This window comes from Malaclemys terrapin, chromosome 24 (assembly GCF_027887155.1).
Source record: "Malaclemys terrapin pileata isolate rMalTer1 chromosome 24, rMalTer1.hap1, whole genome shotgun sequence".
Lineage (NCBI taxonomy): Eukaryota > Metazoa > Chordata > Testudines > Emydidae > Malaclemys > Malaclemys terrapin.
In genome coordinates, this window is record NC_071528.1 from 17,508,960 (window position 1) to 17,523,422 (window position 14,463).

The 14,463-nt window shown below is 42.1% G+C and overlaps 1 protein-coding gene across 1 annotated transcript; it reads left to right on the forward strand.

Annotated features, from left to right (window-relative positions):
* The first annotated feature begins 135 nt into the window (after positions 1 to 135).
* Positions 136 to 11,515, forward strand: SLC35E1 (solute carrier family 35 member E1). The gene is made up of 6 exons (XM_054013319.1): positions 136 to 523; positions 1,371 to 1,441; positions 1,837 to 1,974; positions 2,717 to 2,842; positions 3,321 to 3,566; positions 4,426 to 11,515. Exons 1-6 carry the CDS (start codon positions 136 to 138, stop codon positions 4,657 to 4,659), a joined length of 1,203 nt encoding a protein of 400 aa, XP_053869294.1. The 3' UTR covers positions 4,660 to 11,515.
* Positions 11,516 to 14,463: the final 2,948 nt, after the last annotated feature.

Below are 14,463 nucleotides of genomic sequence, written 5' to 3' on the forward strand. Positions count from 1 at the left end.
CCAGGTGAGCGGAAGTGACGCCATGTGCAAGCCCCTCCCTCGAGCCTTATGGGGCGATGGGGAGGGGCTCCCCCGGAAGTGATGCGCTGGCGGCGCTGACGTTGCGCCGCGGTCTGCCGGGGCCCGTAGGTAGCGATGGCGGCCGCGCTGGCGGCTCCGGGCGGCGGCAGCTCCGGCTCCGCGACGGCGGGCGCGGCCCGCGGCCCGGCGCTGCGGGAGGGCGCCCGGGTGTCCGCGCTCTGCCTGGCCTGGTACGGGCTGAGCGCGGGCGGGAACGTGGTGAACAAGCTGCTGCTGGGCGGCTTCCCGCGGCCCGTCACCGTCTCGCTCTTCCACATCCTGGGGCTCTGCGGCCTCCTGCCGCCGCTGCTGCGCGCCTGGCGCGTCCCTCCGGCCGGGCCCGCGCAGCTGCCGCCCCGCGCCTACCCCCGCTACATCCTGCCGCTCGCCTTCGGCAAGTACTTCGCCTCCGTGTCGGCGCACGTCTCGCTCTGGCGTGTGCCGGTGTCCTACGCGCACACAGGTGAGGGAGGTGTCCGGAGTCGGGGAGAGCTGAGCCCTTCCTTACAGCCACCGCAGATCCTACTTCAGCCGTCCCCAGGGAGCCCCCTGCCTTATTCCGTGTTTGACCCGGGCCGTGGCGCCTTTGATCGGGAGGGGTGCCATTTCTCTGACCTGTTCCTGGCTCAGCCCCTTGTGCTTCCCTTCCCTCGAAACAGTTACCCCTGCCCTGGTTCCTGTAAAGTCTTTCCCAGCCTAAGTACAAGTAACGTTTGCCCCTTGTGGCCTATTGTATTCCTGCCACTTCCCTTTTGGAGCTACCCATTCTGTTTGCTATTTTCCATAGAATCTTAATCTGGCTCTTTGTGTCAGCCTGAGCTAAGGACTCCACCCCTCAAAATGTATGATCAAGGCTCAACCACAGTCTAAATAAAAGATGTTTTAAAGGAAAAGTATCAGAGGGGTAGCCATGTTGGTCTGGATCTGTAAAAAGTGACAGAGTCCAGTGGCACCTTATAGACTAACAGAAATATTGGAGCATAAGCTTTTGTGGGTGAATACCCACTTTGTCAGACACATGTGGGTATTCACCCACGAAAGCTTATGCTCCAATATTTCTATTAGTCTATAAGGTGCCACAGGACTGTTTGAGTTTCTAACAATTTTGTGACACTTATTCCACTTGACAAAAGTTGATCTTAATCTTTGTTTTATTTTTGTAATTTGTTGTGACATTGATCAACTCTTCCTCAGTGCTAGGCTTTGGATATGTCATTTTCCAGATTTCTGTGCACTTTCCCCATTCATGTTTTTCCATTGGGATTAGTTTGATTTTAGTACCCTTATTTAACTTTCCGTTCTGCTTTCAGTAAAGGCAACAATGCCAATATGGGTGGTTCTGCTGTCAAGAATTATAATGAAAGAAAAACAGACTACAAAGGTAAGGAAGTTACTGGTGATTCCTCATCTTCCTTTCCATTGCTAATCCATGCTGAATTTAATGACGGGGATTGAAAAAATCACTCACATGGGGCTAGTGGAAATCTTTCCCGAGTACTGTAAGATTGTAGAGAGTAAACTTATATTTTACACACACATAAGCTTCTAGTCCTTACGATTGTAAAGAAATCCTTCCAAATATGAAGAGCAAGCTGATTCTTTGCTATCTGTAGGCAGACTCCTCCCATGTATCTGGCACAGCTTAATTTTCTCAAGCTGCAACAAGGTGAAAGCTGAACCCCAGGATCTTGTTGTCCCTCTAAAAATGTGCATGAATGTTGTTGACTTGAAAGTTCCTGGAAGATGCATGCTGGTGTCATCTGCTTCCTTTTCCAGGTGTATTTATCCCTGATCCCTATAATCAGTGGTGTTCTGCTGGCTACAGTCACTGAACTCTCTTTTGATATGTGGGGACTCATCAGTGCTCTTGCTGCTACACTCTGTTTCTCGCTTCAGAACATCTTTTCTAAAAAGGTAATAGTTCTGTTATTTGTTCTGCTAGATGGGACTCTTAAATATGTGGCAGCACCTTTCAGAGGGCAGAAATGTATTTCCCAATATAGAACTGGGTTTGTATTCTTATATGGTGCTTCGTGCATCTATTAGATGTCCAGCAATAGTTCACAAAGCCTTGGAAGTTAGCTGTTACGTTGAATGAAGGAAAGTTGGCCGTGACCCAGTTTATCCTTGGCTTTGTTCCATGCCATGGAATCTTTAGCTTCCATCAGCAATCATTGAGAGGCTCTCATGTCTAATAACATATTTGAAGGATGGCACCTTTTAACACAGAGTCAGCCCCTCTCTCCAGGCTGAAGTGCCATTACTCCAACTCCTGCAGTAGAACTATAATCTAAATTCAAAACACGTAAATCGAACTTGTGAACAAAAGTCAGACTTCTTAAGACCAAACAGAATATTTAGCACTTCTTAGTATGTGACTGATGCCATTATATAGAATAAAGACTTGGCTGTTGACCCTTCCAGCATTCAAGTCAACTAGGCAGTACATCATTGCCTTCAGGTAGGTTACCAGTTATCTTTAACCACGTGGCATAAAGTGAGTTGTAAGTTCTGTGAAAGCGATGTATTGTTGTTTGTTCAAACACTACACCAATAAGTCAAATATTTGGAATTGTACTTGCTGAAACAATTCCCCATCCTTCAAGTGAGGGTGGTCAGTACTTGGAGAAAGGGTGATTTCTGATGTCTTTATCAGGTGTTGAGAGATTCCAGAATACATCATCTTCGGCTGCTAAACATACTTGGGTGTCATGCTGTGTTCTTCATGATCCCAACATGGGTTTTGGTGGATCTTTCTTCCTTTCTAGTAGAAAATGACTTGGTAAGTTTTTGGCAAACTTCAAGGTAGGGCATTTGCTTGGACATTTCTCCTGCTTTTTAAAGATTTACCCATATCTAAGACGAGGTATTGTAATTGCCACCATGTGCCACTAAACAGTGGAGAAAAAGCAGGCTCTGAGGTTATGGTAAGGGCTCATTACAGGGTCATTAGGCAAAACAAGTAACTTGTCTGGTATTTGGCACTAGCACCTTGAGGCAAGAGCCCTGAAGAGCAGATTGTGATGAGCCTAAAACATAAGTTGTGAGGTTGTCTGTAGAAATGGACAAAACGGTTAATTTGAGAAGGGAGATAATGTAGGGTGTGCCTTTTTACTCAGCCCTCCCTACTAAAATACCAATAACAAGTGACTTCTTTGAGAAGCTATTGTGAATTGCATCCTCTTCTCTTTACGAAGTTCTCTATTTCTTTTCTCTGAAACTGAAGCTTAACATTTTTTTTACTTTGTTTTTTTCCATAGAGTACAGTATCCCACTGGTCCTGGACTTTAATGCTGCTCATAATCAGTGGATTTTGTAACTTTGCCCAGAATGTCATTGCCTTCAGTATCCTTAACTTAATCAGCCCATTAAGTTACTCTGTTGCAAATGCCACAAAAAGGATCATGGTCATTACAGTTTCTCTTATAATGCTTCGAAATCCAGTCACCAGCACCAATGTTCTTGGGATGCTGACTGCAATCTTAGGAGTATTCTTGTATAACAAGGTAAATCTCTATTGTGAACCTATGCCAGGCAGTAGTGGCTGAAAGCGGTTACTATCTACTGACTGTAAAATAGCCTTTATAAAATGAGTTGTCCATAAGCAGACCAAAACAGGTAATTGTGTAACAAAAAAACCCAAACAAACAAAAATCACAAATGGCCCAAGTTGTCAGGCTCCGGGAAGATCAAGAAATGAATGGGCCTTGATTAATGAGCTCCCCTGAACCTTGGGTGGGACTGAGACACATTGACGTTGGAAGTAGGGAGCAGTGCATAAGGGGAAGCTTGCTTTGCTGCTGCCTTACCGTGACAGTTGTGGCATCAGTGGACTTATCTCCAGAGCTGTAAACATAGCATCTTTCACCACCACTTAAATTCATTCTTACAAATGTATACAGTGGTGCTCTTGCTCTTTTTCAGCTTCTACAAGCACACAAATACATGTGCCACTAACCTGTTTGTTTGGGGGTTCTGGTGAACATAAAATTTCTTGTGATCTCTGTTCTAACCTAGATTGACTTTGTGTTTCACTAGGGGCTCAAGGCTTTTGAGCAAAATCAGGACTCTTGTTAATTAGGAATGCTGAAGGAGAAAGATTTGCATTAGGAGTAATTGTGGATTTAGAACATTAGTAAGCATAGCCTCTAAGGCAGTGGTTCTCAACCTGTTTACCATTGTGGGTTGCATCCAATACTACCTGTATGGCGCTGAGGATGTCACATGGGCCGCAGCTCTGTGCTGATTGGGCTGCAGGTTGAGAACCACTGCAGTCTAATGTGACTAGTTTCCGTGTGGGATAGGTGTCTGCTCTTTGTTTGCTGTTGTCTGAAAGAAGTAGTTAATTAATTCTTTGTTCCACAGACAAAATATGATGCGAATCAGGAAGCAAAGAAGCAGCTACTTCCAGTTACAACTGGAGACCTTGTGAATCTGGAACGTCACCGGAACACTCCTGAAAAGTCTCAGAATGGACTCATGGCATTCGCACAACATGGAGATTATCAGTATGGCCGAGCCAATGTCTTAACAGATCACTTCCAGTATAACAGGCAAAACTATCCAACCACATACAACTTAAATCGATATGATGTATAGGATTCTGATAAGCAGTATAGACTGTAACACAAAGTTTTCCCCAGCATTATCAGAAACTTCTGGCATGCCCTTGAATGTAAAGCTGTAGATTGTATAGGTTCTTCAGAGGGGAAGATGCATGTGTATCAAAAGAGGTACAGACTTTCATCTTCAGCAAAGCAGGTCTCTAAACATGAAGCAATTAGACAGACACTGGAAAGTAGTGTACAGTAGAATTCTTGTACAGAGATTCTGGTGAAATGCAAGTGTAAAACTCCAGCGTAAATATTTGCTGTCATATTTGTTTTCATAATCTGTCAACTGACTGCCATTTTGGCAGTAAAAATGTGGCCAGTATTTCCTTTCCATGCTAACAACTTGATCTTTAACTTGTTTTAATTTTATTTTAATGCTACATGACTCATTACTTTCACTTTCTTCAAAAGTTTCATAAATTGCATTTGGAAACTGTGTATGCTCCTAATTGGTATTAGCAGGGCTTGTCAGTTGGAGGAGAGTTGATTTGTGTGTCTAAAAGCAGGTGTAGATCTGAATTTCAGTTGCACAGGTTTAAAACTTCATGTTGATATTAAGTACCTGTGTGTCTCTAGCTTTAATTTACAATGATGATCAAACAACAGGGTTTCTAAGCTAGTACTGAGTTCTTGTTCCGTTCAATAATCTTGAAGTAAAACTGTTTAGGCACAGAGAACTGATTTGTCTCTTATAATAATATGATATTAGTTATCAATAGCAACTGTGATGGAGAGTTTTCACCTTCTTTGATTGAAATAGTTACACAACTTCATCAGTAGTTATTCTTTATCTGACAATAGAAAACACCTTGCCAAATAAAAATTAGTATTTGGAACAAGGCTGTTCTCCTTTGACCTCTCTGCACTTGTTTTTGTAAAGCTAGCTTGTTGTCATGCTGAATTGGGAGACACTTAAGGATTGTTTTTTCTTTCTCACTTTTTTTAATTGGGAGAATTATACTCCATCATATGTTTCATGAATGTGGATTTGGATGTATCACATCCCGTCTAATTGTCTACGAAATCTATTTCTTGGTCCCCAATTATTTTGTTTCTCTTCCCCTATAGTTCTAGTAGCACTAAGTATGTTCTGCCTGACTTGTATGTTCAGATGAGTTATGGAAGTTAACGCTTATACCCTTCTTTCTTCCTGTAGTGCCCCTGGCTTGAATAATGAATTATTATGAGAAATTGTTCTTGAGTCAAGAGTGGATATGTAAAATTGTGAAGAATGTGTATTGAATTTTCTGCTTTTCACTTTTTGCATAAATGAAGGTGCTTTAACAAAACATGAAGTTTTGTTAATGAGTTATGTCAGATACTGTGTGTGAGATAAGTGAAGTCATCTGAGCTTTGGAGTATAGAAAACTATTTTTGGCAAAGAAGATGATCTTCAGGCCTTGTCTCTTGGAAGAGGAGCCCATCATATAGTGGGCTGAGATTCTGGCAGGAGAAATGCTTGGCGCATTCTTGCTGATTGATCATTGGACAAACACCAGTGACTGACTTTAGTAGTGGTGGGTATTATACAAAATACTCCCTCCCCATGTATTCTTTTCATGAAAGATGATTGCCTTTTAGAAGCAAGATCATTCTGTGGCTCCCTTCTTAATTAATTATTTACACTTTTTTTTCCCTGTGAGTGCAAAGCTAAATCTATTCCCAGTCTGTTAGATGCTTGTAGAAATTCCCAGTGTAATAGCTTCGTTGATGTGCGTCAAAGGAGATAATGGTGCACCTGAATCTCTGCAGGCTGAGCCAAATTCAATCATGGTGTATGAGCAGAACTCCACTGATGTCTGTGGAAGTGAGTGTGTTCATGCTAGTAGGAAATTTGGACTTAGATGTTTAGTCTGGAAAACTCATGGTTCAGAAATCATTCTGGAGACCCTTCCCACACAACTGTTAAAGTAGAACTGCTTTCATAGACTCTGGGCTTCATTTCTTTACAACTGTTTCATATTAATGTGCAAAAGGGAAAAATACAGCCAGTGGAAAGATGATGTTATGTATTTCTAAGGCACCCTTTTTAATATCTGAGTACCATTGCATAAATGCGGAAGGAAGCATGAACTTGTGGTTTAATACTCTGGACTGGGACTGGGACTGTGGTTCTGTTCCTGGTTCTGCCATAGAATTCCTATGTGAACTTGGACAAATCACTTAGCCTGAAATTTTCAGAGGACGTTGAGGGAGTTAGATGCCCAATTCAATTACTTTCAATGGGAGCTGAGTGCCTAACTCCCATAAACCTGTCTGAAAATCTCAACCTTGTTCTTGGTGCCTCAGTTCCCTATCTGTAAAATGGAGATAATTCTTCCATACCTCATAGGGGTGCTGTTCTGGGTTACTGCAGTGATGAAGGCCATAAAAAGGCGTAGAAATCCCTCTGATATGTGCTTTTCTAGTGTGCCTACCACCGTAGTATCTTGGTACCATTTGAATCATCCCCTCAAGGAAAAGTAACACAGCTCCCTTCTCCTTTTTTCCTAAGTAGATGTTTGCTTAATCATATTTAGGTGGCTTATTTCCTAGAGCAGTGGGTCTCAAACTTTTTTTTACTGGTGACCCATTTCACACAGCAACCCTCTGAGTGTGACCACCCCTCCCCCAATAAATTAACACACTTTTTTTATATATTTAACACCATTATAAATGTTGGAGGCAAGCAGGCTTTGGGGGGGGAGGTTGACAGCTCGCGACCCCCCCATGTAATAACCTTGTGACCCCCTGAGAGGTCCTGACCCCCAGTTTGAGAACCCTTGTCCTAGAGATTGCAACCAGGTCTGTTTCACAACTTCTCCCTTAGAAGGCTTGTACTGCACCCTCCTAAACTAGCAGGACTTGGGCTCAATCTCATCTGTCAGGATTGTAATCACAAATGAGACCCCTGTTGAGAATGCCTTGTCCTTGTTTCTCAAATTCTAATTTGAGCTCTGGCAGCCTCAGTGTCCCCCATAAACACAATTGCTGTAATGCGGTGCAGTGCAATGCAATGGGGGTTCACTCTTGAGAGCTAGGCCATTGTCCACTTAGGGCTCTGAAGAGGACTTTATAGGCTTTTCTCCTAGAGGTTACATGACCTGTGGTCATGCTTTGCTAGTTCAGGCTGTATAGTCAGTGGGGATTATTTTGTACAATAGACTCTTTAGGTGAATCATGCTACAGTAAATTATTTCCTTGAATACCTGAACCAAAGTTCCAAGGCAATTACTGCCTGCATTCAGGTAAAGGAAGTTTCTGATATTGTTGGAACTTGTATTGTAATCTTACTAGACATTGTGAGATTTTGTTTGGTGAGGTGAAACATTTGTCTAGTTTTAACATGGTTTGTAAATTAATGGCATATTTAACTGTACATAAGTCTATAGAAAATACAAAAACACAGGAATAAAAGGGGCATATCTAGACAATCATGTTTAATGACCCTGCCATTAAATCAGTGAAAAAAATACGTTTTACCCTCCCCCTTTTTTGGCTTGCTGTACAACTTGAGGGAGTGCCATAAATCAGTAAAAATATTAGCCAATTGGGGGACCAGATTAATTTTTTTCAATGTTTTATTGTGTGTAATATGTTGGTTTCAGATGTTTACATAGAATAAAAAAAAGCTGGGGCTCTGTAATTAGTGTCTAAGATTCAGACATTAGCTACTACCGCTCTTTTAAATTGTATATTACAGATAGACTGTGGAACTCAGACATTATATTGATGCAAAACTGAGGAATCCTATCCAAAAATACTGGGTATTACTAAAAATAAGTGTGCACAAAGAACCCAGGCACTTCTTTCAGCTACCCCTTCATGTGGGTTTTTGCACTGAGTCTATCAAATAACTTGGTGCTGCTAGAAGATGTTGTGAAAACCTTTCCCTTATGGACCAAATGATGACTCGCCGTGTCCTTATTTCGGTCAATGAAACATTCAGGTGTCTTATGCAGTTACCTGAAATAGCTAAACATTGATGAATTAAATTCTGAGACAGTTCAATTTATAGAAGTGCAAGGCTCTTGTGAAAATGACTTTAGTAACTTCAGGTCAACACTAAGAGTTTTCAGAGTAGCAGCCGTGTTAGTCTGTATCCGCAAAAAGAACAGGAGTACTTGTGGCACCTTAGAGACTAACAAATTTATTGGAGCATAAGCTTTTGTGGGCTACAGCCCACTTCTTCGGATGAAAGCTTATGCTCTAATAAATTTGTTAGTCTCTAAGGTGCCACAAGTACTCCTGTTCTTTTTAGTAAGAGAGTTGCTGGTCAGAAAAGGTCCCATCTTTCAGTAATGTCCTAACCCACCTCTGTCTTCAGTGTAACAGTAAAAGCTTCTGCTATAAAGCTGTTTGTATTGCCCTTTATTTATAAGTAGAGCCGTTAATTTTCCAGGGCTTCCAGTTCTTAACCATGTTATAAGCTGAGAGGTTAACTTGGTGCTGGTAAGAGCAGTTTTTAAAGTAAATGATTGATTGTGATCTTATTTACATACAAATATTTATATGTAAATATTTAAGAGCAGCTGTATGGGTGGCACGTAAAAACCTTCCCCATTCTGTGTTTTTTCCCATGCTGATACTTTTTGGATGATTTTTTTGTGTTTAGTTTTTTTACTTATCACAGGATAAAATTTGATGCATATGGAATCTGGCACTTAACAGTAGAGAAGAGTATGAATTGCTGTAAAATGTTTGTGGTTCTTATTTCTACTGCATTACTCTGTACTACTCAGTATGTAACTTAGTATGTCTGTTTTGTCTGCCTTAGCAGAGGATTCCCCTCTGCTACTCTGCACATTGCACATACCATCATTGGTGGTCCACATAGGTGAGAGGCTGATAAGGAGAAATTGCACTGGTGGCTTTTGAGTGTTGGGGAATCTGTGGGGATTTATCTGCTATCTAATTGGGTAGGTTAGATGGACTTGAGGCCTGCCCTGGAGATTCTTTCTTGAATACCCAGTGGTGGTGGTTGTAGCCTTCTGGGTACCTTGTGGTTACCAAGAAGGTTGAATAGTGTTGCAGCATGCTGGGGATATGGTAGACTAGACAGTGGTTGTAAGGGCTTGGAACACTAGAATCTTGTAGAGATTGGCAAGTGGAGGTGTGTGGTGTTCTTAGTCTTGATTGAAAAGTTTCTTGGCAGGTGAAGCCACAACTAAAATTCTTAATATGATCCTGCAGTGTTCTGTGGAACACTAAGGGAGTGCAGAGTGATGGAGAAATGGTGACCAGACTCTTCCTATTGTTTGGTGTAAAGTCAGTTTCAGTGGAGGTGGGTTGGTCTTGTGATATAGTTGTGTTGGGGGAGTTCACCTTTTTTCTTGTGTGTCTATGAACTGGTATTTTGTGAAACTGGAAATATACTGCTGAAATGAAGGTGGGTTTTTTTTAAATGTGTATTAAACTGTGGGAGGTGTCTGCAACTGTATGTCCCAGATAAAGAGGTGGAAAAAAACTCTTGGATCAAGTCCTCATTAGGTCTTATAAAAACAAATGACCAGGTAGAGTTTTAGAAGTTCAGTTTTTCTTTCCTAATAGTTTAGGTCCCCCATTTAGATTTTTATGGTCTTGTTCTGTAGTTCTCATATAAACTATATCCCAAAATGCTTTTGAGAATTACTTAGTGAAGCAGAGGGAGTGGAGAGAGAGAAATAAGAGTTGGTGACCAGGGAGAAAATCTGCTCAACTGAAGTGCGAAGCAAGATGGCAAGTCAGTGATGATAGTTTTTAAAAGGATTTTTCAAAACCCAACTCAAATATAAATGTTTATAATTTTTTAAACTTCAGTTTTGGAAGAGAATGAAATACTCACCTGCAGAGTTCGAAACTCAAGTACAAAAAGATTTTGTAAACATATGAGAATCATAAAATGAAACATCAGTATAATTTTATTGTACAAGCTGAAATGCAAAAAGTGAAGTGTAAATGGTAAAAAGCTATATTTTTAATTAAATTTAAAATAACACAAGGCTTCTTCTTAAATATGGCATGACAGTGTCCCTTTACAGAATCTGCATTTTCTTTCTCTGTAACAATTATGCATGTACTTAAGTTTAATTGGCTCTGTAGTAGGTTTCCTGCATGCCCAGGTTCTTGACATCCTGACATTGTGTAATAAAATTCCTGTGTAGTGTAAGTGCTGCTGGTGTGGACTGGTGTTAAGTCACAAAAGCACACTCTCTGTTTTCAAACTATAGCATTTTTGTAAGAGTTGAGCCAAGGTCCAAATGCTGTGGTCACACTAACAATCCTAATATGTATGCAAATGAGGTGTTTGTTCCTTTATGAGGATGCTGAAATGGGGGAATAGTCCAAAAAGATTTGCAAAAGATTTTGGATAAGGAGGAGAAGAAACAGACTGGCTCTTATTGCACAGATAAGTATTAAAACAGCTTGTTCTTAGAGGAGTAGGAATTTTTTCTGATCTGTGGAAAAGGCTTCAACTTGGAAAGACAAATTCATGACACTCTCTAAATGGTTAAACTTAGTATCTAAAATCTGAACCCTGTGGTAGAGTTCTTAAATACGTTCCAGTTACTTCATAAATGTGAACTTTTTAGTTGCGTATCCAATAGAATTGGTTCATTTATGTTAATATGGAAAAGTGTATTCCCCTCCTGTTCTCTGAACACTTCTCTTCTTGGAATGCAAACAGAATATTTCCAGGGAAGGCATATTTAATTGTGATATGTATTTCTCTTCCAAATCTAAAGTGAATTTATTTCAAGTTTTATTTTTTATGTACAGTAATTATGAATTTTTAGCTTATGAACTTTAAAGTTGAGAAAAAGTGGTGTAATTATACTTTTTAAATATTGAAAATGTAAATAAAGATGAATTCTGCAAAATCAGTTCCTGCCAACTGGAGTTATTTGTGGTTAGAATTGTGGAGAAGCTGGCTAATTCTTGTCACCCTTGGGTTGTAACAAGATTAGCTAGTCTGCAGTTGGGCTATGGGACAATTTATTTAATGACTGGGGCCCTGCCAAATTCATGGCTGTGAGAAACACATCACAGACCGTGAAATCTGGTCTTTTGTGTACTTTTACCCTATATTATACAGATTTCCCAGGAGAGACTAGCATTTCTCAAACTGTAGGCCCTGACCCAAAAGAGGGGGGTGTGTGTGTGTGTGTGTGTGGCATCTGCAAGATTACTGTAGGGGGACTGCGGTATTGCCACCCTTACTTCTGTGCTGCCTTCAGTGCTGGGTTGCCTCAAAGTGGCAGCTGCTGGCCAAGCGTCCAGCTCTGAAGGCAGTGCCCCACCACCAGCAGCGCAGAAGTAAAGGTGGCAGTACCATTCCATGGCACTCTTACTTCTGCGCTCCTGCCTTCAGAGTTGGGTCTGGACTCCTACAGTTACAACACTGTGAAATTTCAGATATTTAAAAATCTGAAGTTTCATGACTGTGAAATTGATCAAAATGGACCATGAATTTGGTAGGGCTTTATTAATGACCAAAGAATTTAACCTGTTAAACTTGTAACACATTGCAGTAAGTGGCTTCTCTAACATATTACCTGTTTAACCATGGGCATAGGTTTTTTCCTTGCATTCAAGAGTAAGAGTAACTACCTTCTAGTTACAGATCTTCCAGATGCTCAGATAGCATAATGAGGGTGGGCGGGTGTCATGTGGCTAGTGTCAATATTTTTATCCCAATTAGGTCCTGTTAGTTTTTTGCAGTTTGGGCTAAGAGCAGAAATATAAACTACAATGCTGGCAATATAAACCCCCCTCTTTTAGCATTTTGATAAGTTTGGTTCCAGTGACTTGTTCTACATTATCCCATGGTTTTCATCTAGATAGTTTAGTACAGCCTATCAGCTAGTAGACTCACATTTCCAGTCTTCAACAGTCGTAGCTGACTTTTTCAATGCAGTGTAGGGGACTCTTACAAAAGTATAAAGCACAGTTAGGTTCTTAACTCCCACTTGAAAATCTTCTCCTTAGACATCCTTCACTAAAATTAACGGAAGATGGGTCTTAAACCCCACTCTTCAGTACTTGCCACCCAAAGGAACACTAGAATTGTTCACTTGTGTGTGTTTATCATATGCACAAGAACGGGAAGTTTCCTTTATTATTCAGCCTGCAAAAGCAAAATTATTTCTGCTTTGTTCCTCTCCCAGAGATTTGTTTACTGTATACTCATACAGGCTTTGTTTTTGCTCCATGGAAAAAGTAGTGAGATGAAAAAGCTGTCTCTCTAGGATTCCCTAGCTGATGTAGTGCTTCATGTGGTTTTCAGTCTTACAGGGATGAACAAGGAAACTTAGAGAGATGGCTTTTTGTCTCTACTTTTGCCATGGAGGAAAAAACAGTGAGTATACAGTGAACATATCTCTTAAGTGAACTGGGACTAAAATAAAAATAATTCTGCTCTTGTAGGGACAAGTGGACAATACTAGTGTTCCTTAGGGCAGCAAGTATTGAAGAGTGGGAGGAAACCCTATAGTACAGTAAGTGCTTGCTGAATTAATCTTCACAGAGACAACTGTACCTGGCCTTGATCCAGCCTGTTACAGACTTGTGATCTGTCCCATGCAACTCTAGTCCAGTAATCAAAATCCAGACCCCATTTAATCTGTCTTGATAGAAAAACCTACCTGCCCCATGTAGGCTGTTAGTGAAGCTGTTACAGCTTCCCTTCAAGGAAACTGTGGTGAAGGATGGGGCAGGAACAGATCAGTACAGGAGGCCTTGCGAAACAAATGGAGTGATGCAACTGATTTTTTTTTTTTAATTAAAAGATACCACTCTGTTTTGAGAATTTTCTGATTCAATAAAACCAGCCCTCATTACTGGGACTATTATATTCCTGTAACGGTTTCCATCACATGCTTGCTGAGCACTTTATACAATCATTAGTGAATTAAGTCTCCCATTCTGCTGTCCATGACAGGTAAGGACTGTTATTCCTAATTTATAAAAATGGAAACTGAGGTGAGGTTGTGCAATACCATGCAGTGAGCTCAATGAAGCGCTAGGGCTTGTATAAACACAGGTTGCCTTGTAGTGCTATAAACATCTGTTCAGAAACAGATTATAGTTAAAATGAGACCAATCCATGGTGTGGACTATTATGCTGGCATATTCCCCTAAACTACTATAGTTAAAGCAGTTAAAGGGGGGCCTAGAACAGCCCTTCAGACTTGGCTCCAGAAATTCAGGCGTCCTAGCTCCCACGTGTGCTTTCACAAGGGAGGATGCTCTCTGAAGTGCAGATGTGCCTGGGTTGCCCTTCCTCAAAGAAGCGACTGCCCCGGGGCCTGTCCCCCGCCCCGCGTGGGCTGCTGACGGCACACTACGGAATGGGGTGGAAGGTTACAGCCGGGGCGTGTGCAGCGCACGGGACAGCGGTGCTGGCCTGAAGGGGTTTCCACACGATACCGGCTTGACAGCTCGATTCAAGGCGCTCCGCAACCCCCCGCCCCCCAGTACAATTGTTCCAGCGGTACCTTCACGCACGGCGCCCGCCCGGCCCAGGGTGCGTCATACAGGGGCTCCGGGGGAGAGTGAGGGCGCTACTCCCTGCCCTGGTGAGCCATGCTGCGGGGAGAGGACGAGATGCGGCCCCTGGCCCAGCGCTGCCCGCCCCCTCACCTCAGCCGCGGGCTCTCGCGGAGCAACCGACTCGCTCGCTGGAACGTGAGGCGACGAGGGGCGCCAAGAGGACTCCACAGTGGGCAGGCGAAGCCGCCGCGAGTAACCCCTCCTCCCTCCCGCTTGTTTCTATGGTGACGGACCCGTAAAGCGCGGCTGCGCCAGTGCCGTAAAGGCTCTTCTTGCGGCA